Below are 27985 nucleotides of genomic sequence, written 5' to 3'. Positions count from 1 at the left end.
ACAATAAATAACAAACTATACAATTACAGTGGGACAGGCTCTACACTTATAAAAAGACAACATTCATAGTGGTAGCCAATGTACACACCATGAACAAGACACCACACTACAAGTCAGTTTCCTCTTTCCACACATAAACCTGACCTATGCCAACACACAAACACGACAACACTAACATTTGCACCGGGACACTGCAATGTAGCTCCGTTTGACTCATCAAACAATGAATTTACATCGGTAGTGTGAATTCATTGTTTGCCTCCTTTGCCAAACACAACAACCTAATCCTCATCTAAAACCAAGTCTGACTCGAAGAGGCCCTCTACCTCCTCCAAGTCAACAACTCACCCCTGATCATCTTTAACAGTAAAACTACACAAAACACCTTCATGATCACTAAAATACGTGGGCATGACTGCACATTCGACATTATACTGTGTTGTTTTAACATAAACATGATCAATTAGTGTCCCCTTCTCTGTAGTCTCCTGTGTCACATGCTGACTAAAACCTTTTTCACCCATAAATTTGGAAATTGATGATGTTTTTAAAATGTTCTCATTGAAATCCCCCATTATTACAATTGTGTTACTGATTGGATGTAACCAATCAAGTAACCTCCCCAGATTTTGTTTGAATAAAGAATTTGGATAACATGGTGGACGATATATTACTGCCAACAGTATGCTGAATTTGTTACACAGGCACACCAAACACTCCAGATTCAAATCGGGCACCTGCAGAATGTTACAGTCCAAATTGCCTACACTATACAAACCAACTCCACCATGTTCAAGGTTCTTTAGCTCTAACAATTTGGGGTTACTGCTACTGTAACACAAGCCTCGAGGACGGTTGTTGAAAGTGTAACCTTCAATTTGGACACCGTCTAATGAAGACTGCGCAGTGAGCCACGTTTCTGTCACAGCAATACAGGTAAGCTGCAAATGCTGCGTGCAAGACACCAAATCTACGAAGTGGCGACTTAAATTTTGAACGTTCATTAAATACACAGAGAAACTGTGTGTATTTAATGAAGGCTTTGGCTGTTCAATCAAAAATGGAGGCATGCTATCCAAGGCCTCCTTTATGGCGTCCTTGCAGTAAATTACCTTCTCTGTAAAATCCCTGATGATCAGTCCAGACAAGGCCCTAACACGACTAAGCGCTACATATGCCTGCCCCGGTGCAAACACCCTCTTCAAGGACACTACCGCCTCGTCCACAGTGAGTCCTTGCACTTTGTGAACAGTGCAAGCCCACGCTAACCTCAGAGGAAACTGACGACGCACACCGCCGCGTTTAGTGGCTCTTTCCGTCTCTGGATCAATGGCAGTAGACTGCAGGCATTCTACTGCTGCATGTGCACGTTTTTTTCTCCTATCTGAACCAATATTCTCATCATCAAATCTAACATACACGGTGAGAGGAAACGTGGAATCCTCTCCAAAAACTAACTGAGTAACTGTGCCACATGCTCCATTGACCAGGCCGTCCGCAACATCCACGTTCTTACACAACATCACTCGCGCATTCCTCGCTAAACACAGGGTCTCCGGTAAAGACGTGTCCGCCGCAACGCCGTGATGCCCGGGCATCCGTTCCAAATTCCCTGTTGTCCTGTTATTCACGAAGTCTTGCGCTTCAACGGTGACATAATCAGGACAACAGTCAAACAGATAATTTAGGTTGTGCTCACTTACTTGCCTATTCGTCGCAAAGATATGCAAGGCTGAGCTCACCTCGCCGGTCTCGCGCATCTTCAGCATTTCAACATCGCTATCTAACATTGGGGTGGCCCTGGAACGCACTCTTAACCTATTAAGCAACTCAGCAAAAACACTATCCTTCTGCCTAACTATCTTTTTCAGCTCCACGATGCTGAAATTGCACCACAGGTCCACACCAACAGGACTACTATACAGAGGCTTCCCTTTAACAGGAGGCAACTGATAGAAGTCCCCGACAGCTATCACACTAACATTACCGAATGGGGAAAAGTCGCCTGTCTGCTTCACCTGCCTCAACCTACCATGCACATAAGCCAACACGTTGTGATCAACCATACTGATTTCATCTATGATTAAAATTTGGACCTGACTCAATTTAGCTCGCAAAGAGTTTAGTTTATCTTCACCCAGAGGGGTGTAAGGTAAACTAGCCTGTTTGCCAATACTCAATGTGTGATGAATTGTTGCTGCATTCAAATTGTATGCAGCTATGCCAGTAGGAGCAGTTAACAAAACACAGATATCGTCTGGTTGATCACAAAGTGTTGACAGCAGCCTCCCTGCCTCATACTCAATAGCCCTAATCAAATGACTTTTCCCCGTTCCTGCGCCACCTGTCACAAATACATGCAGAGGCTCTGGGTTTTTACCCATCACCTTCTGCAAACACCACTGTCTCACTTTATAAAAAACAGCCAGCTGTGTCTCATTCAGAGACCTAATAAGCGCCAAACCGTCACTTCTAGACAACGTGGACCTGTTTCTCTCTACCTGCGCTACCTGTCTGCCACCAACAATCAAATCTGGAACATTCTCCATGGCTTCAACTAACTGTTCTTCAGCTATCTCAGCTTCCCGCTGCTGCCTCTGCTCCTCTAAACCTTCTAGGCGTTCCGCTTCCTGTTCAGGACACAGCTCACCCCAAACATCTTCATCTACCCCGTTGTTCTGCGCAGCTATCTCCTGAGCTAACTCAAGGTGAGGACAATTGACCTCAAACCTGGCCCTATTCTCGCCGACGACATCGCGAACCGAATGCACAGACCCGTCGCTAAACGTCACCTGGCCATCGTTATAGAACTGCTCAAACAGCTCAAAGCCTGCAGGTTTGAGGTCTGAGTCAGTTCTATAAGGAAGAAACAACTGCAGCAGGCTCTGAAAATGTGCCTCTTCCTGTCTATCCAAACTGAAACGCATGTACCGCACCACTGCAAACTGAGTGCGTGTTCTCCTCAGAATGAATCCCAAATCATTGTTCAATTGAATTCTGTCCTTAGACTTTTCATTTTTGCTGAGAACACGATACTCAGATGCAAAGGTGGCCATACACATGTTTGCAAACACATCGCTGTTAGGCCTATTCTTATACCTATCCACTATGCCTGTCATCCACATCTCATCCTCCCCAAGATCACGGGAGGCCGCCTTCTGCCTCAAAACACTAAGGGGCAAACTCATCCTAACTATCTTGCTCCCTGTCGGCACAAACACAACCTTCCTGGAACACTCCCTAAGGTGCATGTTCATTAGCCTGTACACCGCCTCCTGCGCACAAACATCTCTGTTGTGTAAATATACACTGCCCAGCTTCCTCAGGGCTTCTTTAGCAGAGAGATTCCCTTGTGTTTTGGCTTCTTTTTGGGCATTAGTCAATAATAGGCCAATTTCTCTCTCTGCTTTCGTAATATACGATAGTATGTATATTACTACTGCGTAGGCGTCGGTGACAAAGCTAATGTCCATGTTAGCGTTCCAGCACTTCAACAACTGCTTACTATACTGATTGACCCAAACCTCGTTCACCCCTCTCCTATACACAACCTTATGCCTCTTCTCTAAACGCCTATAAGCCAACTCGAAGATTTCCTGATTTATTCCTAAAGCACAAAACAAGTCCTCTACACTAACAGGAGGCACATCACTGTCCACAGCCAGCTTAACAGCTGTTAGAATAGCCTGCGCAATGTTTTCTGGCATCTTATCTCTATCCTCAAAACACTTACAGACTGGCCTGTTTTCTGAACCAGGTTCGGTCTCCGCTGTCTTTTTCTTATCGCACTTGCATTCTAACATTCTACAAATGAATGTTCGCGCAGAAACAGGTTTTGGGAAATTGAAACGACATGTCGTTTTGTGTTTTCTACACGACTTTGAATGTCGTTTGGAATGTGTTTGAACAGATGACACCGTGTCCAATAGTGTGTCATCATCTGAGGGTAGCTCACATGTAACGTAACGGTCAATAAATTTTACCACCTCCTCATCTGTGTTTCTATCAATTTGGGGAGCACCCTCGATCCAAAACAAACAGTGTACATGTGGTGAGCCTCTTTGTTGATATTCTACCCTATAAAAGTAATCGATTATTTTGCCGATTGGTTGACAGGGAGACATGAGAACCTCTTTCAGAAAACAATGCCACCTGTAGTCAAACATCCTCGCCGCGGTGACCGGATTACGACGCAGCAACTCGCACCTGTCAGCCCACTCCAAATCCTCTACCGTCTGCGATCTGCCTTCCTGTTTCAGGATGCTGGTCAGGAGATTCTGCCAGCGCATATCCGCAGACGAAAACGAACAAAACCACGTCGGAATACCCAATTGACGCACGCAAGCCATCACGTCCTTCTGGACAGACTGCCAAAAGGCCGGAGTTCCTCTAATGGGTTTAAGAAACCTAAACCCGTCATCACACGCCAACAACTGCTTCAAGGCGTCCGCATCCGTTAACATGTCCTCAGTAATGCGTTGAGGCCTCTGACCTCCTTTGCCCTTACGCAAAGCGATGGAAACACTGGACACAACCCTGTCCAACTCTGACATGTACTGCGCAAAAAATATGTACTCGACGTTCCGCGCAAAACGACCGTCAGCATGCATAATCCGGTTATTAAAATAACGCGACAACGTCAAGTGATGAGACCGTCCGTCATGGAAGGTCTTATCACCCGCAGGGAACAACACAGGGAAACACTTTGCCTCATTCGTGTGGTCAGAAAGCATTCTTACCGGACTATTCCCTTCTGCAGGCGCAATGTTCAAAATATCCTTAAAATACTGATCTAAAGCTTCCTGACCAATATCAACAGGCATAAGACAAGTGTCCTGAAACATGCAGTGCTGTTGTCTGTCATGTAACAGTTCATCCTGTCCTATGTCTGCTGATTCCACTAGCTCACACATTTCACTCTGAACCGTAACCTGCTGTGACCTACCCTCATCCTCACTGCCTGACTCAGCCTCTTCCCTCTCCCTATCTCCCTCCCTAACAAACTCGTTTACCCAGTCCTCATTAAACTCAATGTCTCTATAATGAATATTTGTCCTCTTTAAATACTCTAGCGCCTGTCTTACACGCAACGTATCCACAAACTGGTACTCGTAATAACCTTTATACGTGAGTTTCCGCTTCAGCTTAACCTGAAGCAGAGACCCCTCCATACTGGAACGCGGCAACACATTCGTTGTCTGAACAATGTCGGCTGGAACACATGTCACTGGTCCATGTACTCCATTCTGCCCACCTTTAGGCAGTGCCAACATTTTCATAAACGGAATATGCAAAGCTATCAAATGCTGCTCTAAACTATTCAGACATCCCAGTTCACATGGAATGGGATCAAGCTCCAAGTTGTTAACCCAGCATTCAGCTGGCATCTCACCTGCACTAAGCTTACCATGACACGTGAAACAAATCCACAGCTGACCACGCGATGACACCAAGGAACACGGCACAACACACTCCTCATTACATCTATGCAAATAACGCTCGCCTATACACTTATCTGCAATAGCAGCTGTTGCTGAACTTCGCCTATAAACTTCCCTATCACAACTGACCACCTGAAATCTAAACAACAACCTATAACAAACACAGCACACAAAATCTGGTCCATCTCTGACCTTTGCCAAAAAGTGATCCATAACAAAAGCAAAATCTTCTGCCTTCTCCAACTTCTGCTTCCTGCTTAACCTGACACCAGAAATAACTTTCTGCTTATACTGTAAACTATCATGATACTTACTCTTAATCCTACTCTTACTCCTTTCTATAACTTTCTCCCTGTGCTCAATACTGTCCCTATATCTGCCCAAACTCCTGGCCTTTACTCTCTCCCTGTGCTCAATGCTGCCCCTGTATTTGACAAAACTCTTGGCCTTTACTCTCTCCCTATGTTCAATGCTGTCCCTATATTTGTCAAAACTCCTGGCCTTAACTCTCTCCCTATACTCGACGCTGTCCCTATATTTGCCCACAATCTTAGCCTTAACTGTCTCCCTGTGTTCAATGCTTTCTCTGTATTTACTAACACTCAGCTTTTTAACCCTCTCTCTGTGGGGCAAATTTTTACTATATTTCCCTACACTCGACAACTTTGCCTTTTCCCTGAACACCACATTTCCTTGATATGTCTTCCTAATTCTCAACTGACGTTTCTCCCTAAGTGAAATATTCAACTTTTCCTGCTTCCTCTGTTTCTGCCTTAAGTACTTGGACTTCACAGACATTCTACCTGACACTACCTCACTAGCACCTTCCACAACCTTGTCACTATCCTCTACACCTAAAACAGAACCTACTACACTACTACACCCAACCGCTGTGTTGTCTGTATCTGTAACATCCATCATTCTAGACCTAATGCTGTAACATCTCACTTCACTAACTTTACAATACCTGTAACAACTCTGCAGTCCAGGCTTACACACGCAAACAACATTCTCAAAATGCTGTCCCATGATATTCTCTATGTAAACGCACTCCGCTGACAAATGCTTACTACTACAGCTATACTTCACCCAACGTCCCTGATAGAAAGTAAACACACTAACGCCTAACCAATCGGCTGCCGCCTGAATCTCCACCTCTGTGGCCCAAGTGCTCACACGTCTCATTCTGGACTGCTCAATGTACTCTAACACAGAGGAGTACTCACTCCTCAAAAGACTCTGATATCTGCCTGCATTCCTCTGCAACTCTTTACACACAGCTAACCTAATCCTACGATGGTGCTTCTGAGAACCACTCACAGCCTGAGAGATGGCTCTGAAGAAGCAGTTACCATCAGCCACAATCCTCTCTTTGCTACAAGGAACACCTAACAACCCCACCTCTGTGGATACTGCACTACCAACCTTCACGCAGTCAACATTTAACTTACTACACAACACTCGACAGACATCTACGCCAAGGGGATGGAAAACCAGCTCTTCCTTTCTCACAGTGCTAACAAACTGTAGGTCCAAACTGACCTCGCTAGCATCAAAGCTCTTGAATTTCTTTGACATACAAGTGCCGGAAGAAATCACACGCTTTCTGCCATTAGCCACTGTTGGTTCTGCCGCTGAACCGCTGCTCACCTCGCTGGAGAAAGTCAACACAGAAATGCCAGACAGTGCCAGACTTGCGGCAATGCTGACACCACACTCAGGCACACAACTGCCTGCAGACACCTCACTTTTTCTCCCAGCCTCAGTGAGCACACTAGACTCTGGTGCTGGAGCAGCGCTCATCCCAGTGATGAGACTCTCCACAGACACACCAGACCGCGCTGGACTTGCACCCGTGCTGACCGTCACACCACACAGCTCAAAGAGCTTCTCCCTTGAACTGAGACTGTCAGCCAAACAACAGATGTAGTGGTGCAGGTCGTCAAGACACGCGAAATGCAGAACCACGCTTGTACCATTGTGGTGTAACAAGCCAGTGTTACTGCGTGAGTGACTGTCGACCACAGCGAACCGTCCACCCTCGCGCACGATGGCAGTGGTGTTTCCACACATTGTCAAAAGACATGTGCTGTACTGACTGAAGATCCTCTCCAGTCCGTTCCGCAAGCTGATGAACACACCGAAATCGATGTATTCACCTTCGGTCACGCCTACTTCGCCTAACACTGTGTCACCAAAACTGAACCTAAACACTTGTCCATCTAATTCCAGCTGTTGTGGCAAATCTGGCACAGACAGCAGATTAGACACATGGCTGAAGATGTTGAGGTCACGCAAACTCGTGTACAACTCATCACCTTCAACCAACGCGCGATCCAGATCCAGCCTGTCCCACGAGAACGCGCTGCTCACTGTGTGTTTGGCTAAGCTGACCAAAGCTATAGCCATACACTGGACTCCTCCATACACAAATTGTGCATCACCCTGATGAAACGATCCGCGCACTACTTTTGCTAGCCTAATCCTGCTGTTACCTCTGCTAGCCTCTGTTGCCACAGCATTAGCGTTAGACTCAAACTGAACATCACTAACACAAACATATGGAACAAAAGCAGCCTTAGCTTTGCTGATCTTCTGTTGTGCCTCCAGGACGGCAGGGCATGCTGCGGCGACGTCCTGAGTGACTACCACCGCCGGCACCGTGCTGGCAGACTCCTGGGTTGTCACCTCCATCTACCAAAAAAAAAAATAATAATAAAAAAAAAAATTAAAAACAAGGTTTTAGTGAAGAAAACAGGAGAACCATTTTCCTGCTACCTCTCAATGATAACTCACATATTATATTTAAACAAAGACAAACCTGCTGCACCGCTGGTCTGGGCCCAGAGGCAGACACGGTCCCACGGGCAGGTGAAGGTGTTGCCGGCACCTAAAGAAGAGGGGATAACAAAACACTCATTTAAATAATGCACTCATTCATTCGGGTCCTGCACGTGTTATAAAAAATTTTCTGCCGCACCTCCGGGACGGCCGTGCACGCTGTGGCGACCTCCTCTCGACAGACGACCACCCCTGGCACCACGCTGAGCGACTCCTGGGCTGTTGCCTCCACCTGACACAAAAATCAAAAACAAGGTTTTACTGAATATGAAAACAGGAGAACCATTTCCCTGCTACCTCTCATAATGTTAACTCACATAAAATATTTAAACAAAAACAAACCTGCTGCACCGCTGGTCTGGGCCTGGAGGCGGACACGGTGACACGGGCAGGTGAAGATGTTGCCGGCACCTAAAATAGGAAGGGGGTGACAAGACTCATTTCATTAATGCACTCATTCATTTGGTTTCGGCACGCGGTATCACAATATATGCAAAAAAAAATCCACATAGTTTACATGCTAAACATGATACCAACCTGCCGCTTTCCTCCTCTGCGCCTTGTGGCAACACCTCTTGGCGAACGCCTCACACGGGAAGTCTAAAAGAAGGAAAGCAAACCTTGTTAAATGCCGTCTTCAATTCAATTTTATCCAGGACGGACAGACATGCAATGGATGTTGTAAGCACAGAAACCAAAACAACAAAGATCTATGTATACAATAAAGGAAAAAATGTAAAAACAGTTGGCGGATGAAGAATGAGGATGCCGAGGGGAGCCAGATGTACTGGAGAAGCCTGGGACCTGAGCCACACAACCACCAACACCATGATGACCTGGCTCAATAAAAGACAGAGCACGCACTCGGAAAAACTCACATCAACCATTCACACACACTCACACAAAGTCAGATCTAATATGGATTCCGGTTTACTTCTTACTATCATGTACATATAATTTTCAGGCAGTTTACCTGGCCAGCTGGTGGAATGGCAGTGTCGTCATCGTCTGAAGAAGGACAAACCGTCTCCATGGCCTCCAACATGTCGCCGCTGAACCACACGGGGTTGGACGGGAGGACAGACTCTTGCACCGGAGATGCTCGAACCTTAAAAACCACAACAACAAAAAAAATTAGTCACCTTTTTTTCTAAAACCACAAAAATGAATACATAACCAGAAAAAATGCACACATGTACAAATGACTCAGAGAAACACATTACCTTGCCCTCCTGTCCGACTACGGTCCACTCCAGTGGGTCGCGGTGACGGGGCGCGGGGCTGTGTCCCGTCACGACCAGCACGGGGGAGACCCTGGCACGAGGCGATGTCCGGGGGGGCACCGAAGGAGGAGGAGGAGGAGGAGGAGGAGGAGGAGCCAGCTGGCGGACCGCGGCGTCCCACAGGGCCTGGACCAGGATTGGCGTTCCATCGCTGTCGCTGAGGTGCACCTGGAAAACAGTCAAACGCACATCAAACACATTGCAGTCAAGTTGTGTATTGAAAATGGCAACCTTCAAATCCTCTATGTGTCATGTCACAACAACAAAGTATGCTGTACTTACACTGTCACGGCTCCACAGCTCCAACCGATCCAGAGGGAGGTGCTCTGCCACAGACACGTACGGGAGACCTGCCACAAAAGTGAGAAACATCATACATTCCGGTATTAATTACACTCATGTAAAACATATGAGGTTAATTTCACGATACGTCAGTTACAATCGGGCAGATGACCAAAACTAAGACGTACCCATGCGTGCTGCAACACGGCGGAACTCCTGGCGAAACAGCTCCTGCAGGCCAGGCTCGATGTTCAGGCGTGGAGGGAAGTCCAGCACGAACACCTACACACACACAAAAAACATTTAGAATCACATTTAGGTTTCTAAAAAAAGCACAGAGAAAACACATGCTTACACAGCCTCTAGCTGTGACAGCACAGGACAAAACAAATACTGCCAGCAGCAACTGCAAATTGAACACACCTTCGCCCAGCGGCTGCAGACTGTAGCCAGGAGAGCACCGAAGTCCAGCGACGCCTCTCCGATGTTCCTGCTGGCCGTGAGGTTGTTGCTGGGGGCCATCACGCAGACCACGTCCGGGGTCCAGGGGAGAGCGGCGTGCGACACCTCCGTCCTCAGCTCTGCTGCATGCGCACCTGGAACAGAGAGAAAAGCAAAGGAGACAGGTCCCTCTGGCATCGCGACGATCCCATCCACCATGGGCCGCAGGTGGGAGGCTCCCACGACGAACACCATCTGCAACGACAGAGACACGGCTTTAGAACACAGACACGAACCGTGACTTCTTACAACCAGCACTGTGTTTCTGGAACGGTAAGACTAATACCTTCTGGTCCGGCTGCTGAGCTGGAGTGACCAACTTGAAGCTCCGCTGGGTCAGCTCCGAAGTCGGCCATCTCCGCACACGATGGCGGTAACCGGTACCGCGCCCTGTGTGGTTGACAACAAAGTTAAGGATGATGACACAAAATTCATACATCTTTTCATTACATTCAAACTGCGTCAATTAAACATTTAAAAAATAAACATACTGTTTGATACTTACGAGCAACGAACTCGGGGACAGGCGGCTGGGGGGTCCACGGCTGCGGCTGCGCCATCCTCCGCTTCAGGGCCTGGGCACGCCGGTGGGACTTGGCACGGGGCATCTAAAAATGAAAAACAAAAAATTTTATTTTCTTCAAAGTTCAAAGAAACTTTAAAAATCCATGTGAATCTGTCCCAATCATACTCACAAATAATGCTTTCCCAGACAAGATCAGCCTTCAAATACACAAATGTTTCAACTTACCTTGGCAGTGGGAAATCAGTTGTGTGTGTATGTGTGTGTGTGTGTGAGTGTGTCTATCTGTGTGTTGAAGGAGTAAAAATATGTGTGTTGATTAACAATTAGTTCTGTGTGTGTTTTTTTAAATGGAATAAATGTGTCTGTGGTAAGTTGTTCTGGATCAAGGGATCGCAGATGTAGGTGCAGGAAGCACGCTGGTAAACCGCAGGTCACTCGGTCTCGACAGAAGCCAAAGCAGGAGAACACCAGATCTCACAGCCAACAGATATGAATCTGTAAATTAAATGACACATTGTTTGATTTAAACATTACTTGTCTAATAGAAAACATTTAAGTGAACAGAACTTTACACAAAACATTCTGAATACACTTAACTGTAGCACATTATAGGCTTTAATTTTAAACAGTCTTTCTCTCTACAACACGGTTAAGACAAACTAGCATCCATATTATTGTGCTCAAGTAACAGAAAGAAAATGGCCACCACCACAACTGTGCTGCTCAAAACAGAGATACATCTTAACAAAGAAAACCTTTTCCTCTCAAAACTGTGATTAACCAGCAAACTGACATCCTTATTACATTATTTGCTTCCTCATTACACAGAAAGTGGCTGACAACATCTCACAGCTTAGCCATACTGGTGGACACAGAGACACCCAACTAAATACAGCACAAATTATGGTTCCTGCACACAGGAAACGACACACACGTCCGCACGGGGAAAAAATGCAACTATTACAATTAATTATCAAAATTAAATAAAATATTTTCCCTTTTTCACACAAGGAAAATGTTTTCTTTTACAACAATATAAAACCAACCACTAGTACAGCTTTGCATATCACACAGCTACCCTGCTCTTTGAATACACACAGAAGCCACACACGCAACTACATACATCATAAGCTTAGTTCCATGCAAATAAACCTGATATCAAACTACAAAAAGGACACACACATGCCAGTTTTCATCATCAAGTCCAATAATTTTCCTTTTTCACACAGCAAGAGAAAGTTTTCATCTGAAAATCTGGTTGAACCACACATTAGCAAAGCTATGAGTGGCGTATAAAGAGTAGATATAACTCTGTCACAAAGCCACACACATTCAGCACAAAGCCACACACATTCAGCTCAAGTACATATCACAAACTCAGTTCCATGCAAATAAAGCCTGATATCAAACTACAATAAAAGCACACACACCTGCAACAACTCATCAAGTCCAATAATTTTCCTTTTTCACACACCAAGAATAAGTTTTCCTCTCAAACCAAACACTAGCTCAGCTTTGCCTGTGACACAACAACACCTGCTCTTTGAATGCACACAGAAGCCACACACTAAACTACATACATCATAAGCTTAGTTCCATGCAAATAAAACCTGATAAAAAACTACAAAAACACACACACGCGCCAGTTTTCATCATGAAGTCCAATAATTTTCCTTTTTCACACAGCAAGAGAAAGTTTTCATCTCAAAATCTGGTTGAAACACACACTAGCAAAGCTGTGGCTATAGCTAGCTAGCCCGCTAGCTAGCGCTAGCTTAGCGCGCTAATCTAATTAACCAAATGCCATCAATAAACTTTAAAATTCATCTCACGTCGACGGTAATGCTTCATAATAAACGTTTCAAGTCAACCACTTGTATCTTAAGAGTTGGGATTATCAAATACAGGTTAGCTTTGCATGTGAAGCTAGGCTGCTCCTCCATCCAAAACCAGCAAACAGCATAAAGACGATACAACAGGCCTCGGGCCTACCGGAGGAACGGCTAGCTAGCGCTAGCTTAGCGCGCTAATCTAATTGACCAAATACCATCAATAAACTTTAAAATTCATCTCACGTCGACGGTAATGCTTCATAATAAACGTTTCAAGTCAACCACTTGTATCTTAGGAGTTGAGATTACCAAATACAGGTTAGCTTTGCATGTAAAGCTCGACGGCCCCTCCATCAAAACTCACCAAAAGCCAGCAAACAGCACAATGCAAAGTACATAATCACTCTCTGAAATATAACATTTAAATTTCGTGTTTTACCTGTGTTATCATCAACCATATCCTCATATTACCACAGAGTAAACACAATAGGCTAACGTTAAGCTAACAGAGATGAAAACAGGTCTTACCTCGGAGGTCTGTGAGAAGAAGTGGGTGGGGCGGAAACAGACGCAGGAGCCTTTTAAACGCTGTGGAAAAAAACGTGCGTGTGGACGCGCGCGCGCGCGCGCGTGCACGTGCGCGCGCGTGTGCCTGTGTGTGTGTGTGTGTGTGTGTGTGTGACATGAGTACTGGCAGCTGATGCATGATCACACTAAAATGCAGGCACACACACTCACTCACTCACTCACTCACACAAACACACACACACACACACACACACACACACACACACACACACACACACACACACAGACGCCAACAAAAACCCACTGGTAGTACATTTGCTGCTGGTGCCCCTCTGGCCACTAGCAGCGCCCCTCCAGCAGATGGCGCCCTTAGCATGTCCTAGTGTGTGACTGACTTGAGTACTGGCAGCTGTGGGGTGATCACACCAAAATGCAGGCAGACAGAGAAATCCTCATTCAATCCAGTGGAGAAATCCAGAAAACCCACCCCTGTTTGAGGTGTCACAGCTCGGTCACCGTTTGAGTTACAGATTTGATTCAAAGTTTAAACGAGTCACGAGACTCGGATCTATAAATATCCCATTTACATGATTTTGCTATCTTTTACCGTTTTTGAATTATGGCAGTTTTAGTTTGAGAGTGTTTTCTGCTCCCTCTGAGCTCTTACAATGGGTGTGTATTGCGCATTCCTGAGGCAGCTAGAGTGAGTCACATGTCCAGGCAGAGTGCAGAGCAGAGCACACCAGAGTCAAAAATGTTTGAAAACTCTTCACAGCTCCCACAAACTTGGTCCAATCCACATCAAAATTACATATTTTTGTAGGAATTTTCGTCCTCTTTCCATCTGCATAGTTTTCAAAGCCGCCAGACTTTTAGTTTAGACTCCAGGGGCCTAATTAGTGCCCAGTGTCAGCCTCTTCACACCAAACTCCATGGGAAAAAATGAGATTTTGGTTCTGGCCCCTCCGACTTGGAGGTGTTATCACATCCAAACTAAACGAGTAATGACGAAATCCTTCAGAACTTTTGTTCAGCACTGTGTCCTCTGTCATCTGTGCAATTTTCAAGTTGCTGCCATTCACGCCCTGGGAGGAGATAGATTTTGTTTAAAGCGGAATTTTGGGTGAGAACGTGACTTTGCAACGCAAATTGCGGACTTCCTGTTGGTTTTAGGTCGGGGGTGTCAGCGCGTGAATTGTAGGGCTTGATGAGACCTACATTTCGGCAGTGGTTTGGTCTTTGTATCACATTCCTGTGGGCCGCAGCGGCTGCCTTTGTGTGCCTAGGTGGCGCTACCGAGCCCATTTTTGCACCCTGGGGGTCTGTTTGTCCATTTTATCAAATTTTTCGCCAGACCTGGCCTGCGTGCCGAATTTGGTGACTTTTGGAGCATGTTTAGGGGGTCAAATTAAGGGTTATTTAGACGTAATAATAATAAAAAGAAGAAATTAAAGCTGCAAGCAGCGTTGGACGGGCCCTCGCCCCCCCGTGCACGTCGGGGAGGACGCACTTGTCGAAATGCAGACAAGTTGTCCGTTTGTGCCAGTTTTAAGGGTATTTTTGGTGCTTTTATTGTGAAAGAGTTGGGGGCTTTTCTCTTGAAAGGCCGAAGATGTCATACCATTGACCAGGCTTCATGGATCATGCTACAGACCAGGGGACACCAACTCGGTCCTCAAGGGCACCCTGTTCCGCAGGTTTTGGTTTCACCTCTGCTCTTGCACACCTGACTCAATTAAGGCCCATGCATCTTCCTTCATGCCCTGTTCAGGTAGATCTGCCTCAACCAATCAGCATGAAGCCTTTAAATGGATCAGGTGTGAAAGAGCAGAGCTGAAACCAAAACCTGCAGGACAGGGGGCCCTTGAGGACTGGGTTGGTGACCCCTGCTACAGACTCTCAAATGTCAAGTACAACATTTTCAAAATGAAAACACTTCAAAGGTGATCTTTAGATCTCGAGGGTCATCTTTTATTCTTTATTTTTGATTTACTTATTCTTTATTTTTGATTTACTTATTCTTGTACTCGACTGTGGATACTGCTGAAAACTGTGAATTTCCTTCAGGATGAATAAAGTATCTATCTATCTATCTATCTTAAAGCTTTAAGTTATTTTCATTATCATTTCTTCAAACCCAACTGAGTGAGCTGCAGGGTTAGATCACATTTACACATTTCCAGTACAAGTCCTTAAGAATAAATCAGATGTCCCTTTGAAAGATTCAGAAGGAAATTACAGAAAGCTATCAACATCAGGAAGGGTAACATGTTACTGAGGGAATACTAGTTATAGATTAGAAGTTTCTGTTTGTCACCTCTTACTTCTTAATAAAGTCAATGTTGTATAATTTCCTCATGTTTACAAATTATGTCTTCATCCATGTCATTAATATACTGTGTTTATCAATTACAATTTATACATACAGCCCTTCACGTAGTTATAAAATACTGTGTAACAGTAAAGCAGGACTACTATTACTACTTACTACCGAATTACTACCAACGGTTGTTTTTCCACACCATATAGAAACCACCTTCATTTATAAAATATCACAGACAACATTTTGTACTTAACAATATATAATTTATTTTTCAATCCAATTTCGTTGAAAAATTGTCAGTTACTGAAAATGAATGTAATCATCAAAACACCACATGTAATGTCTCTGTCCCACGATCCCACTTGGTACAAGGCCACTATCACCATCACTTGGGGGTAGGGAGGTTGGGGACGCTGCACCACAGTAGCATCTTCAATCAGGAAGCTCCCCTCAGAGGAAACAAAGACAACATTTTGAGGCAAACATGTTTTTTTTTTTTGTTTGTTTGTTTTTTTAATTTTAATTTTTTTTTTTTTTTTTTTTTTTTTTTAAATTAACTGTCCTGTTTTGGCAGCTAAGGCGTACAGAATGGGGAGTCTGTGCCTTGTTGTGCCACAACAGATTTGCTCTGAGTTCATGCACGCCAGACAGAACACTTCAGTATTGGAAGTGAATGTCTTGCATACAGACAGTACACATGAAGGTGACATGAACTCAAACATGCAGAACTATATACATTTAAACTTTAAACAGATACACATTTAATCATTGATAGATATACATTTAATCTTTGAACATAGACCAACAGCTAACACGTGGCAAACAGAGACTAACACGTCCATACTTCCTAACACCTGTGACACACACCACACCACAACTAAACCTTCTCTAATTCCACCTGAAGCACATGATTTGCTTACTCTAAAATCTCAAGATAATCAATTCCATATAATAAATACATTATCTAAAATCGCAATAATAAATACAATATAAATACTACCAATAAATACAATAAATAATCTAAAAACCCAATAAATACAATATAAATACTATAAATAAGTACAATAAATAACAAACTATACAATTACAGTGGGACAGGCTCTACACTTATAAAAAGACAACATTCATAGTGGTAGCCAATGTATACACCATGAACAAGACACCACACTACTACTAAGTCAGTTTCCTCTTGCCACAGATAAACCTGCACTACACCAGCACACAAACGCGACAACACTAACATTTGCACCGGGACACTGCAATGTAGCTCCGTTTGACTCAAACAATGAATTTACACCGGTCGTGTGAATTCACTGTTTGCCTCCTTTGCCAAACACAACAACCTAATCCTCATCTAAAACAAAGTCTGACTCGAAGAGGCCCTCTACCTCCTCGAAGTCAACGGCTAACCCCTGATCATCTTGAACACTAAAACTACACAAAACACCTTCATGATCACTAAAATACGTGGGCATGACTGCACATTCCACATCATACCGTGTTGTTTTAACATAAACATGATCAATGAGTGTCCCCTTCTCTGTAGTCTCTTGTGTCACATGCTGACTAAAACCTTTTTCACCCATAAATTTGGAAATTGATGATGTTTTTAAAATGTTCTCATTGAAATCCCCCATTATTACAATTGTGTTACTGATTGGATGTAACCAATCAAGTAACCTCCCCAGATTTTGTTTGAATAAACAATTTGGATAACATGGTGGACGATATATTACTGCCAACAATATGTTAAATTTGTTGCACAGGCACACCAAACACTCCAGATTCAAATCGGGTACCTGCAGAATGTTACAGTCCAAATTATCTACACTATACAAACCAACTCCACCATGTTCTAGGTCCTTTAGCTCTAACAATTTGGGGTTACTGCTGCTGTAACACAAGCCTCGAGGACGACTGTGGAAAGTGTAACCTTCAATTTGGACACTGTCTAATGAAGACTGTGCAGTGAGCCACGTTTCTGTCACAGCAATACAGGTAAGCTGTAAATGCTGCGTGCAAGACACCAAATCTACCAAGTGGCGACTTAAATTTTGAACGTTCATTAAATACACAGAGAAACTGTGTGCATTTAATGAAGGCTTTGGCTGCTCAATCAAAAATGGAGGCATGCTATCCAAGGCCTCCTTTATGGCGTCCTTGCAGTAAATTACCTTCTCTGTAAAATCCCTGATGATCAGTCCAGACAAGGCCCTAACACGACTAAGCGCTACATATGCCTGCCCCGGTGCAAACACCCTCTTCAAAGACACTACGGCCTCGTCCACAGTGAGTCCTTGCACTTTGTGAACAGTGCAAGCCCACGCTAACCTCAGAGGAAACTGACGACGCACACCGCCGCGTTTAGTGGCTCTTTCAGTCTCTGGATCAATGGCAGTAGACTGCAGGCATTCTACTGCTGCATGTGCACGGTTTTTCCTCCTATCTGAACCAATATTCACATCATCAAATCTGACATACACGGTGAGAGGAAACGTGGAATCCTCTCCAAAAACTAACTGAGTAACCGTGCCACATGCTCCATTGACCAGGCCGTCCGCAACATCCACGTTCTTACACAACATCACTCGCGCATTCCTCGCTAAACACAAAGTCTCCGGTAGAGACGTGTCCGCCGCAACGCCGTGATGCCCAGGCATCCGTTCCAAATTCCCTGTTGTCCTGTTATTCACAAAGTCTTGCGCTTCAACGGTGACATAATCAGGACAACAGTCAAACAGATAATTTAGGTTGTGCTCACTTACTTGCCTATTTGTCGCAAAGATATGCAAGGCTGAGCTCACCTCGCCGGTCTCGCGCATCTTCAGCATTTCAACATCGCTATCTAACATTGGGGTGGCCCTGGAACGCACTCTTAATCTATTAAGCAACTCAGCAAAAACACTATCCTTCTGCCTAACTATCTTTTTCAGCTCCACGATGCTGAAATTGCACCACAGGTCCACACCAACAGGACTACTATACAGAGGCTTCCCTTTAACGGGAGGCAACTGATAGAAGTCCCCGACAGCTATCACGCTAACATTACCGAACGGGGAAAAGTCGCCTGTCTGCTTCACCTGCCTCAATCTACCATGCACATAAGCCAACACGTTGTGATCAACCATACTGATTTCATCAATAATTAAAATTTGGAGGTGACTCAATTTAGCTCGCAAAGAGTTTAGTTTATCTTCACCCAGAGGGGTGTAAGGTAAACTAGCCTGTTTGCCAATACTCAATGTATGATGAATTGTTGCTGCATTCAAATTGTATGCAGCTATTCCAGTAGGAGCAGTTAGCAAAACACAGATATCGTTTGGTTGATCACAAAGTGTTGACAGCAGCCTCCCTGCCTCATACTCAATAGCCCTAATCAAATGACTTTTCCCCGTTCCTGCGCCACCTGTGACAAATACACGCAGAGGCTCTGGGTTTTTACCCATCACCTTCTGCAAACACCACTGTCTCACCTTATAAAAAACATCCAGCTGTGTCTCATTCAGAGACCTAATGAGCGCCAAACCCTCACTTCTAGACAACATGGACCTGTTTCTCTCTACCTGCGCTACCTGTCTGCCACCAACAATCAAATCTGGAACATTCTCCATCGCTTCAACTAATTGTTCCTCAGCTATCTCACCTTCCCGCTGCTGCCTCTTCTCCTCTAAACCTTCAAGGCGTTCCGCTTCCTGTTCAGGACACAGCTCACCCCAAACATCTTCATCTACCCCGTTATTCTGCGCAGCTATCTCCTGAGCTAACTCAAGGTGAGGACAATTGACCTCAAACCTGGCCCTATTCTCGCCGACGACATCGCAAACCGAATGCACAGACCCGTCGCTAAACGTCACCTGGCCATCGTTATAGAACTGTTCAAACAGCTCAAAGCCTTCAGGTTTGAGGTCTGAGTCAGTTCTATAAGGAAGAAACAGCTGCAGCAGGCTCTGAAAATGTGCCTCTTCCTGTCTATCCAACCTGAAACGCATGTACCGCACCACTGCAAACTGAGTGCGTGTTCTCCTCAGAATGAATCCTAAATCATTGTTCAATTGAATTCTGTCCTTAGACTTTTCATTTTTGGTGAGAACACGATACTCAGATGCAAAGGTGGCCATACACATGTTTGCAAACACATCGCTGTTAGGCCTATTCTTATACCTATCCACTATGCCTGTCATCCACATCTCATCCTCCCCAAGATCACGGGAGGCCGCCTTCTGCCTCAAAACACTAAGGGGCAAACTCATCCTAACTATCCTGCTCCCTGTCGGCACAAACACAACCTTCCTGGAACACTCCTTCAGGTGCATGTTCGTTAGCCTATACACCGCCTCCTGCGCACAAACATCTCTGTTGTGTAAATATACACTGCCCAGCTTCCGCAGGGCTTCTTTAGCAGAGAGATTCCCTTGTGTTTTGGCTTCTTTTTGGGCATTAGTCAATAATAGGCCAATTTCTCTCTCTGCTTTCGTAATATACGATAGTATGTATATTACTACTGCGTAGGCGTCGGTGACAAAGCTAATGTCCATGTTAGCATTCCAGCACTTCAACAACTGCTTACTATACTGATTAACCCAAACCTCGTTCACCCCTCTCCTATACACAACCTTATGCCTCTTCTCTAAACGCCTATAAGCGAACTCAAAGATCTCCTGATTTATTCCTAAAGCACAAAACAAGTCCTCTACACTAGCAGGAGGCACATCACTGTCCACAGCCAGCTTAACAGCTGTTAGAATAGCCTGCGCAACGTTTTCTGGCATCTTATCTCTATCTTCAAAACACTTACAGACTGGCCTGTTTTCTGAACCAGGTTCGGTCTCCGCTGTCTTCTTCCTATCGCACTTGCATTCTAACATTCTACAAATGAATGTACGCGCAGAAACAGGTTTTGGGAAATTGAAACGACATGTCGTTTTGTGTTTTCTACACGACTTTGAATGTCGTTTGGAATGCGTTTGAACAGATGACACCGTGTCCAATAGTGTGTCATCATCTGAGGGTAGCTCACATGTAACGTACCGGTCAATAAATTCTATCACTTCCTCATCTGTATTTCTATCAATTTGGGGAGCACCCTCGATCCAAAACAAACAGTGTACATGTGGTGAGCCTCTTTGTTGATATTCTACCCTATAAAAGTAATCCACAATTTTGCCGATTGGTTGACAGGGAGACATGAGAACCTCTTTCAGAAAACAATGCCACCTGTAGTCAAACATCCTCGCCGCGGTGACCGGATTACGACGCAGCAACTCGCACCTGTCAGCCCACTCCAAATCCTCTACCGTCTGCGATCTGCCTTCCTGTTTCAGGATGCTGGTCAGAAGATTCTGCCAGCGCATATCCGCAGACGAAAACGAACAAAACCACGTCGGAATACCCAATTGACGCACGCAAGCCATTACGTCCTTCTGAACAGACTGCCAAAAGGCCGGAGTTCCTCTAATGGGTTTAAGAAACCTAAACCCATCATCACACGCCAACAACTGCTTCAAGGCGTCCGCATCAGTTAACATGTCCTCAGTAATGCGTTGAGGCCTCTGACCTTCTTTACCCTTACGCAATGCCACAGAAACACTGGACACAACCCTGTCCAACTCCGACATGTACTGTGCAAAAAATATGTACTCGACGTTCCGCGCAAAACGACCGTCGGCATGCATAATCCGGTTATTGAGATAACGCGACAACGTCAAGTGATGAGACCGACTGTCACGGAAGGTCTTATCACCCGCAGGGAACAACACAGGGAAACACTTTGCCTCATTTGTGTGGTCAGAAAGCATTCTTACCGGACTATTCCCTTCTGCAGGCGCAATGTTCAAAATATCCTTAAAATACTGATCTAAAGCTTCCTGACCAATATCAACAGGCATAAGACAAGTGTCCTGAAACATGCAGTGCTGTTGTCTGTCATGTAACAGTTCATCCTGTGTTATGTCTGATGATTCCTGTACATCACCAGTTTCACCCTGACCTCTGTCCTGATGTGACCTAACCTCAGCCTCACCCTCACTGCCTGACTCGGCCTCTTCCTTCTCCCTATCTTCCTGCCTAACAAACTCATTTACCCAGTCCTCATTAAACTCTATATCCCTATAATGAACATTTGTCCTCTTTAAGTACTCTAGCGCCTGTCTTACACGCAACGTATCCACAAACTGGTACTCGTAATAGCCTTTATACGTGAGTTTCCGCTTCAGCTTAACCTGAAGCAGAGACCCTTCCATATTTGAACGTGGCAACACATTTGTCGTCTGAACAATGTTGGCTGGAACACATGTCACTGGTCCATGTACTCCATTCTGCCCGCCTTTAGGCAGTGCCAACATTTTCATAAACGGAATATGTAACGCTATCAAATGCTGCTCTAAACTATTCAAACATCCCAGTTCAGATGGAATGGGATCCAGCTGCAAGTTGTTAACCCAGCATTCAGCCGGCATCTCACCTGTGCTAAGCTTATGATCACACGTGTAACAAATCCACAGTTGACCGCGCGACGACACCAACGAACAGGGTACAACACACTCCTCATTACAGCTATGCAAATAATGCTCGCCTATACACTTATCTGCAATAGCAGCTGTTGCTGAACTTCGCCTATAAAATTCCCTTGCACAACTTACCACTTGAAATCTAAAAAACAACCTATGACAAACACAGCACACAAAATCTGGTCCATCTCTAACCTTTGCCAAAAACTGATCCATAACAAAGCTAAAATCTTCTGACTTCTCCACCTTCTGCTTCCTACTTAACCTAACACCAGAAATAACTTTCTGCTTATGCTCTACACTACCATGATACTTACTCTTACTCCTCTCTATAACTTTCTCCCTGTGCTCAATACTGTCCCTATATTTGCCCAAACTCCTGGCCTTTACTCTCTCCCTGTGCTCAATACTGTCCCTATATTTGACCAAACTCATGCCCTTCACTCTCTCCCTATGCTCAATGCTGTCCCTATATTTGCCCACGCTCTTGTCCTTAACTGTCTCCCTATGCTCAATGCTTTCTCTATATTTACGAATACTCATCTGTTTAATCCTCTCTCTGTGGGGCAAATTCTTACAATACTTTTCTACACTCAACAACTTAGCCTTCTCCCTGAACACCACATTTTCCTTATATCTTCCTAATCCTTAACTTTTGTTTCTCCCTAAGTGACATATTCAACTTTTCCTGCGTCGTCTGTTTCTGCCTCAGATACTTGGACAGAGACTTTCTATCTGACACTACTTCACTAGCAGCCTCCACAACCTTGTCACTATCCTCTATCCCTTGAACAGAACATACTACATCACTACTACACTCAAGTGCTGTGTTGTCAATATCTGTAACATCCATCATTCTAGACCTAATGCTGTAACCCAACACTTCACTAACTTTACAATACCTGTAACAACTCTGCAGTCCAGGCTTACACACACAAACCACATTCTCAAAATGCCGTCCCATTATATTCTCTATGTAAATACATTCTGTCGACAAAGGCTGACCGCTACAGCTATACCTTAACCAACGTCCATCATGGAACGTAAACACACTAACACCTAACCAATCCGCTGTCGCCTGAATCTCCACCTCTGTGGCCCAACTGCCGACACGTGTCATCCTGGACTGCTGAATGTACTCTAACACAGAGGAGTACTCACTCCTCAAAAGACTCTGATATCTGTCTGTGTTTCTCTGCAACTCTTTACACACAGCTAGCCTAATCCTGCGATGGTGCTTCTGTGAACCACTCACAGCCTGAGAGATGGCTCTGAAAAAGCAGTTACCATCAGCCACAATCCTATCTTTGCTACATGGAACACCTAACAACCCCACCTCTGTGGATACCGGACTACCAACCTTCACACAGTCAACGTTTAACTTACTACACAAAGCACAGCAAACATCTACGCCGAGGGGACGGAAGACCAGCTCTTCGCTTCTTACCTCGCTAACAAACTCTACGTCAAAATTGACCTCACTAGCATCGAAGCTCTTGAATTTCTTCGACATACAAGTGTCGGAAGAAATGACACGCTTTCTGCCATCGGTCACCGTTGGTTCTGCCACTGAACTGCTGCTCACCTTGCTGGAGAAAGTCAACACAGAAATGCCAGACAGTGCCGGACTTGCGGCTACGCCGAGACCACACTCGGGTGCAAAACTGCCTGCAGACACCTCAGTTTTTCTCCCAGCCTCAGTGAGCAAACTAGACTCTGATGCTGGAGCAGCGCTCATCCCAGTGATGAGACTCTCCACAGACACACCAGACCGCGCTGGACTTGCACCCGTGCTGACCGTAACACCACACAGCTCAAAGAGCTTCTCCCTTGAACGGAGAATGTCAGCCAAACGACAGATGTAGTGGTGCAGGTCGTTGAGACACGCAAAATGCAGAACCACGCTTGTACCATTGTGGTGTAACAAGCCAGTGTGACTGCGTGAGTGACTGTCGACCACAGCAAACCGTCCACCCTCACGCACGATGGCAGTGGTGTTTCCACACACTGTCAAAAGACATGTGGTGTATTGACTGAAGATTCTCTCCAGTCCATTACGCAAGCTGATGAACACACCGAAATCGATGTATTCACCTTCGGTCACGCCTACTTCGCCTAACACCGTGTCACCAAAACTGAACCTAAACATGTGTCCGTCTAATTCCAACTGTTGTGGCAAATCTGGCACAGACAGCAGATTAGACACATGGCTGAAGATGTTGAGGTCACGCAAACTGGTGTACAACTCATCACCTTCAACCAACGCGCGATCCAGATCCAGCCTGTCCCACAAGAACGCGCTCCTCACTGTGTGTTTGGCTAAGCTGACCAAAGCTATAGCCATACACTGGACTCCTCCATACACAAATCGCGCATCACCCTGATGAAACGATCCGCGAACAACTTTTGCTAGCCTAATCCTGCTGCTATCTCTGCTAGCCTCCGTTACCACAGCATTAGCGTTAGACTCAAACTGAACATCACGAACACAAACAGAAGGAACAAAAACAGCCTTAGCTTTGCTGATCTTCTGTCGCTCCTCCAGGACGGCAGGGCACGCTGCGGCGACCTCCTCCCGACCAACAACCATCCCCGGCACCGCGCTGGCAGACTCCTGGGCTGTCGCCTCCACCTGACACAAAAATGAATAACAACGTTTTACTACATAAGAAAACAGGAGAACCATTTCCCTGCTACCTCTCATAATGATAACTCACATATTATATTTAAACACACACAAAGACAAACCTGCTGCACTGCTGGTCTGGACCCGGAGGCAGGCACGGTGACACGGGCAGGTGAAGGTGTTGCCAGCACCTAAAATTGAAAGGGGGTGACAAGACTCATTTCAATAATGCAATCATTCATTTGGTTTCTACACGTGGTATCAAAATATATGAAAAAAAAAAATCCACATAGTTCACATACTAAACATAATACCAACCTGCCGCTTTCCTCCTCTGCGCCTTGTGGCAACACCTCTTGGCGAACGCCTCACACGGGAAGTCTAAAAGAAGGAAAGTAAACCTTGTTAAATGCCGTCTTCAATTAAATTTTATCCAGGACGGACAGACATGCAATGTATGTTGTAAGGACAGAAAACAAAAACAACAAAAAATCTATATGTTTAACATGAAAGAAAAAAATGTAAAAACAGTTGGCAGATGAGGAATCAGGATGCCGAGGGGAGCCAGATGTAGTGGAGCAGCCTGGGACCTGAGCCACATAACCACCAGCACCAGGATGACCTGGCTCAATATAAGACAGAGCACACTCGGAAAAACTCACATCAACAATTCACACACACACTCACACAGGGAATCATTAGTTATCTGAAGAGCAAGACTGATCATTAAGTAGCTCAGAGAAAGCAATAATGTCATCGGCAGGTGAGGGTGCTTCATTGATATAATTTTCAGGCAGTTTACCTGGCCAGCTGGTGGAATGGCAGTGTCGTCGTCGTCGTCGTCTGAAGAAGGAGAAACCGTCTCCATGGCCTCCAACATGTCGCCGCTGAACCAAACGGGGTTGGACGGGATGACAGACTCTTGCACCGGAGATGCTCGAGCCTTAAAAAAAAACAACACAAAAAAAATGAGTCACTTTTTTTTTTAAATAAAAAAAATTAATAGATAAAACCAGAAAAGATGCACAAATGCCAGAAAATGACTCAGAGAAACACATTACCTTGCCCTCCTGTCCGACCACGGTCCACTCCAGTGGGTCGCGGTGACGGGGCGCGGGGTGGTGTCCCGTCACGACCAGCACGGGGGAGACCCTGGCACGAGGCGAAGTCCGGGTGGGCACCAAAGGCGGAGGAGGAGGAGGAGGAGCCAGCTGGCGGACAGCGGCGTCCCACAGGACCTGGACCAGGATCGGCGTTCCATCGCTGTCGCTGAGGTGCACCTGGAAAACAGTCAAACGCAGAACACATTGCAGTCAACTTGTGTATCGAAAATGGCAACCTTCAACTCCTCCATGTGTCATGTCACAACAACAAAGTATGCTGTACTTACACTGTCACGGCTCCACAGCTCCAAACGATCCAGAGGGAGGTGCTCTGCCAGAGACACGTACGGGAGACCTGCCACAAAAGTGAGAAACATCATACATTCCTGTAATAATTAGACTCATGTAAAACATATGAGGTTAATTTCACGATACATCGGTTATCAAATCAATCAATCAATCATACTTTATTTGTCCCCAGGGGGGAAATTTGATATAATCTTGCAGATGACCAAAACTAAGACCTACCCATGCGTGCTGCGACACGGCGGAACTCCTGGCGAAACAGCTCCTGCAGGCCAGGCTCGATGTTCAGGCGTGGAGGGAAATCCAGCACAAACACCTACACACACGCACACACAAAAAACATTTAGAATCACATTTATATTTCTAAAATAAGCGCACGAGAAAACACACGCTTACACAGCCTCTAGCTGTGACAGCACAGAACAAAACAATTACTGCCAGTAGCAACTGCAAATTAAACACACCTTCGCCCAGCGGCTGCAGACTGTAGCCAGGAGAGCACCGAAGTCCAGCGACGCCTCTCCGATGTTCCTGCTGGCCGTGAGGTTGTTGCTGGGGGCCATCACGCAGACCACGTCCGGGGTCCAGGGGAGAGCGGCGTGCGACACCTCCGTCCTCAGCTCTGCTGCATGCGCACCTGGAACAGAGAGAAAAGCAAAGGAGACAGGTCCCTCTGGCATGGCGACGATCCCATCCACCATGGGCCGCAGGTGGGAGGCTCCCACGACGAACACCATCTGCAACGACAGAGACACGGCTTTAGAACACAGACACGAACCGTGACTTCTTACAACCAGCACTGTGTTTCTGAAAAAGAAAAACTAATACCTTCTGGTCCGGCTGCTGAGCTGGAGTGACCAACTTGAAGCTCCGCTGGGTCAGCTCCGAAGTTGGCCATCTCCGCACGCGATGGCGGTAACCGGTACCGCGCCCTGTGTGGTTGACAACAAAGTTAAGGATGATGACACAAAACTCATACATCTTTTCATTACATTTAAACTGCGTCAGTTAAACATTAAAAAACAAAAAAAACTGTTTGATACTTACGAGCAACGAACTCGGGGACAGGTGGCTGGGGGGTCCACGGCTGCGGCTGCGCCATCCTCCGCTTCAGGGCCTGGGCACGCCGGTGGGACTTGGCACGGGGCATCTAAGAATGAAAAACAAAAAAAGTTTTTTCAAAGTTCCCAAAGAAACTTTAAAAATTCAAGTGAATCTGGGCCAATCATACCCAAACAATGCTTTCCCAGAGAAGGTCAGCCTTCAAATACACAAATGTTTCAACTTACCTTGGCAGTGGGAAACCAACAAATTGTCTGTGTGTCTCTGTGTGTGTGTGTGTGTGTGTGTGTGTGTGTATGCTTGTGTGTACAAGGAGTAAAAATATGTGTGTGGATTAACAATTACTAATGTGTTTTTTAAGTGGAATAAATGTATCTGTGTAAATTTGGTCTGGATCAGAGGATCACAGATGTAGGTGCAGGAAGCTCGCTGGTAAACCGCAGGTCACTCGCTCTTGACAGAAGCCAAAGCAGGAGAACACCAGATCTCACAGCCAACAGATATGAATCTGTAAATTAAATGATACATATTGCTTGATTTATAAACATTGTCTAATAGAAAAAAAAAACATGTTTAAGTGAACAGAACCTTACTCAAAACATTCTGAATACACTTAACTATAGCTCATTTTTAGGCTTTAATTTTAAATCAAGTCTTTCTCTCTACAACATGGTTCAGACACAAACTAGCATCCATATTATTGTGTTCAAGTAATAGAAAGAAAATGGCCAACACCACAACTGTGCTGCTCAAAACAGAGACACATCTTAACAAAGAAAAACCTTTTCCTCTCAAAATCATGATTAACCAGCAAAGTGGCATCCT

At 45.2% G+C, this 27985-nt stretch overlaps 4 protein-coding genes across 4 annotated transcripts; all 4 read right to left on the bottom strand.

Moving 5' to 3' along the window:
* LOC115378676 (uncharacterized) lies at window positions 1-22385 on the bottom strand. The gene is made up of 2 exons (XM_030079091.1): window positions 22324-22385; window positions 1-5793 (listed from the first exon to the last, which is right to left on the bottom strand). The coding sequence occupies exon 2, from the start codon at window positions 5652-5654 to the stop codon at window positions 345-347; it is 5310 nt and encodes a 1769-aa protein (XP_029934951.1). The 5' UTR covers window positions 5655-5793; window positions 22324-22385; the 3' UTR covers window positions 1-344.
* LOC115379245 (uncharacterized) lies at window positions 6637-11061 on the bottom strand. The gene is made up of 13 exons (XM_030079969.1): window positions 10854-11061; window positions 10635-10738; window positions 10271-10543; window positions 10036-10129; window positions 9848-9915; window positions 9506-9733; window positions 9256-9390; window positions 8820-8882; window positions 8625-8693; window positions 8422-8514; window positions 8263-8331; window positions 7246-8135; window positions 6637-6646 (listed from the first exon to the last, which is right to left on the bottom strand). The coding sequence occupies exons 1-13, from the start codon at window positions 10954-10956 to the stop codon at window positions 6637-6639; spliced, it is 2199 nt and encodes a 732-aa protein (XP_029935829.1). The 5' UTR covers window positions 10957-11061.
* On the bottom strand, window positions 16081-25290 carry LOC115379244 (uncharacterized). The gene is made up of 6 exons (XM_030079968.1): window positions 25219-25290; window positions 24812-24880; window positions 24513-24695; window positions 23511-24230; window positions 23128-23423; window positions 16081-22676 (listed from the first exon to the last, which is right to left on the bottom strand). Exons 1-6 carry the CDS (start codon window positions 25288-25290, stop codon window positions 16901-16903), a joined length of 7116 nt encoding a protein of 2371 aa, XP_029935828.1. The 3' UTR covers window positions 16081-16900.
* On the bottom strand, window positions 24678-27965 carry LOC115378677 (uncharacterized). The gene is made up of 9 exons (XM_030079092.1): window positions 27146-27965; window positions 26927-27030; window positions 26563-26835; window positions 26321-26414; window positions 26080-26147; window positions 25751-25969; window positions 25008-25632; window positions 24812-24880; window positions 24678-24695 (listed from the first exon to the last, which is right to left on the bottom strand). The coding sequence occupies exons 1-7, from the start codon at window positions 27246-27248 to the stop codon at window positions 25348-25350; spliced, it is 1146 nt and encodes a 381-aa protein (XP_029934952.1). The 5' UTR covers window positions 27249-27965; the 3' UTR covers window positions 24678-24695; window positions 24812-24880; window positions 25008-25347.
* Window positions 27966-27985: the final 20 nt, after the last annotated feature.

Source organism: Myripristis murdjan, chromosome 20, assembly GCF_902150065.1.
Source record: "Myripristis murdjan chromosome 20, fMyrMur1.1, whole genome shotgun sequence".
Lineage (NCBI taxonomy): Eukaryota > Metazoa > Chordata > Actinopteri > Holocentriformes > Holocentridae > Myripristis > Myripristis murdjan.
Note: the sequence above shows the minus strand (reverse complement) of the source record. Positions and strands in the feature narration are given on the sequence as shown.

Excerpts from the sequence above, each read along its gene's own strand:
- LOC115378676 (XM_030079091.1), bottom strand. The coding sequence starts at position 5,654 with ATGGATCACTTTTTGGCAAAGGTCAGAGATGGACCAGATTTTGTGTGC.
- LOC115379245 (XM_030079969.1), bottom strand. The coding sequence starts at position 10,956 with ATGCCCCGTGCCAAGTCCCACCGGCGTGCCCAGGCCCTGAAGCGGAGG. Across the intron at positions 10,739-10,853 it reads TGTCCCCGAGTTCGTTGCTC|GGCGCGGTACCGGTTACCGC; the intron begins GTAAGTATCAAA and ends TCAACCACACAG. Across the intron at positions 8,694-8,819 it reads GCAGAGGAGGAAAGCGGCAG|GTGCCGGCAACATCTTCACC; the intron begins GTTGGTATCATG and ends TTCCTATTTTAG.
- LOC115379244 (XM_030079968.1), bottom strand. The coding sequence starts at position 25,290 with ATGTGGCTCAGGTCCCAGGCTGCTCCACTACATCTGGCTCCCCTCGGC. Across the intron at positions 24,881-25,218 it reads TGATTCCTCATCTGCCAACT|GTGCTGGCAACACCTTCACC; the intron begins GTTTTTACATTT and ends TTTCAATTTTAG. Across the intron at positions 23,424-23,510 it reads ACGTAGAGTTTGTTAGCGAG|GTTGGTAGTCCGGTATCCAC; the intron begins GTAAGAAGCGAA and ends GACTGTGTGAAG.
- LOC115378677 (XM_030079092.1), bottom strand. The coding sequence starts at position 27,248 with ATGCCCCGTGCCAAGTCCCACCGGCGTGCCCAGGCCCTGAAGCGGAGG. Across the intron at positions 25,970-26,079 it reads AGCTGTGGAGCCGTGACAGT|GTGCACCTCAGCGACAGCGA; the intron begins GTAAGTACAGCA and ends ACTGTTTTCCAG. Across the intron at positions 25,633-25,750 it reads TGGTCGGACAGGAGGGCAAG|GCTCGAGCATCTCCGGTGCA; the intron begins GTAATGTGTTTC and ends TTTTTTTTTAAG.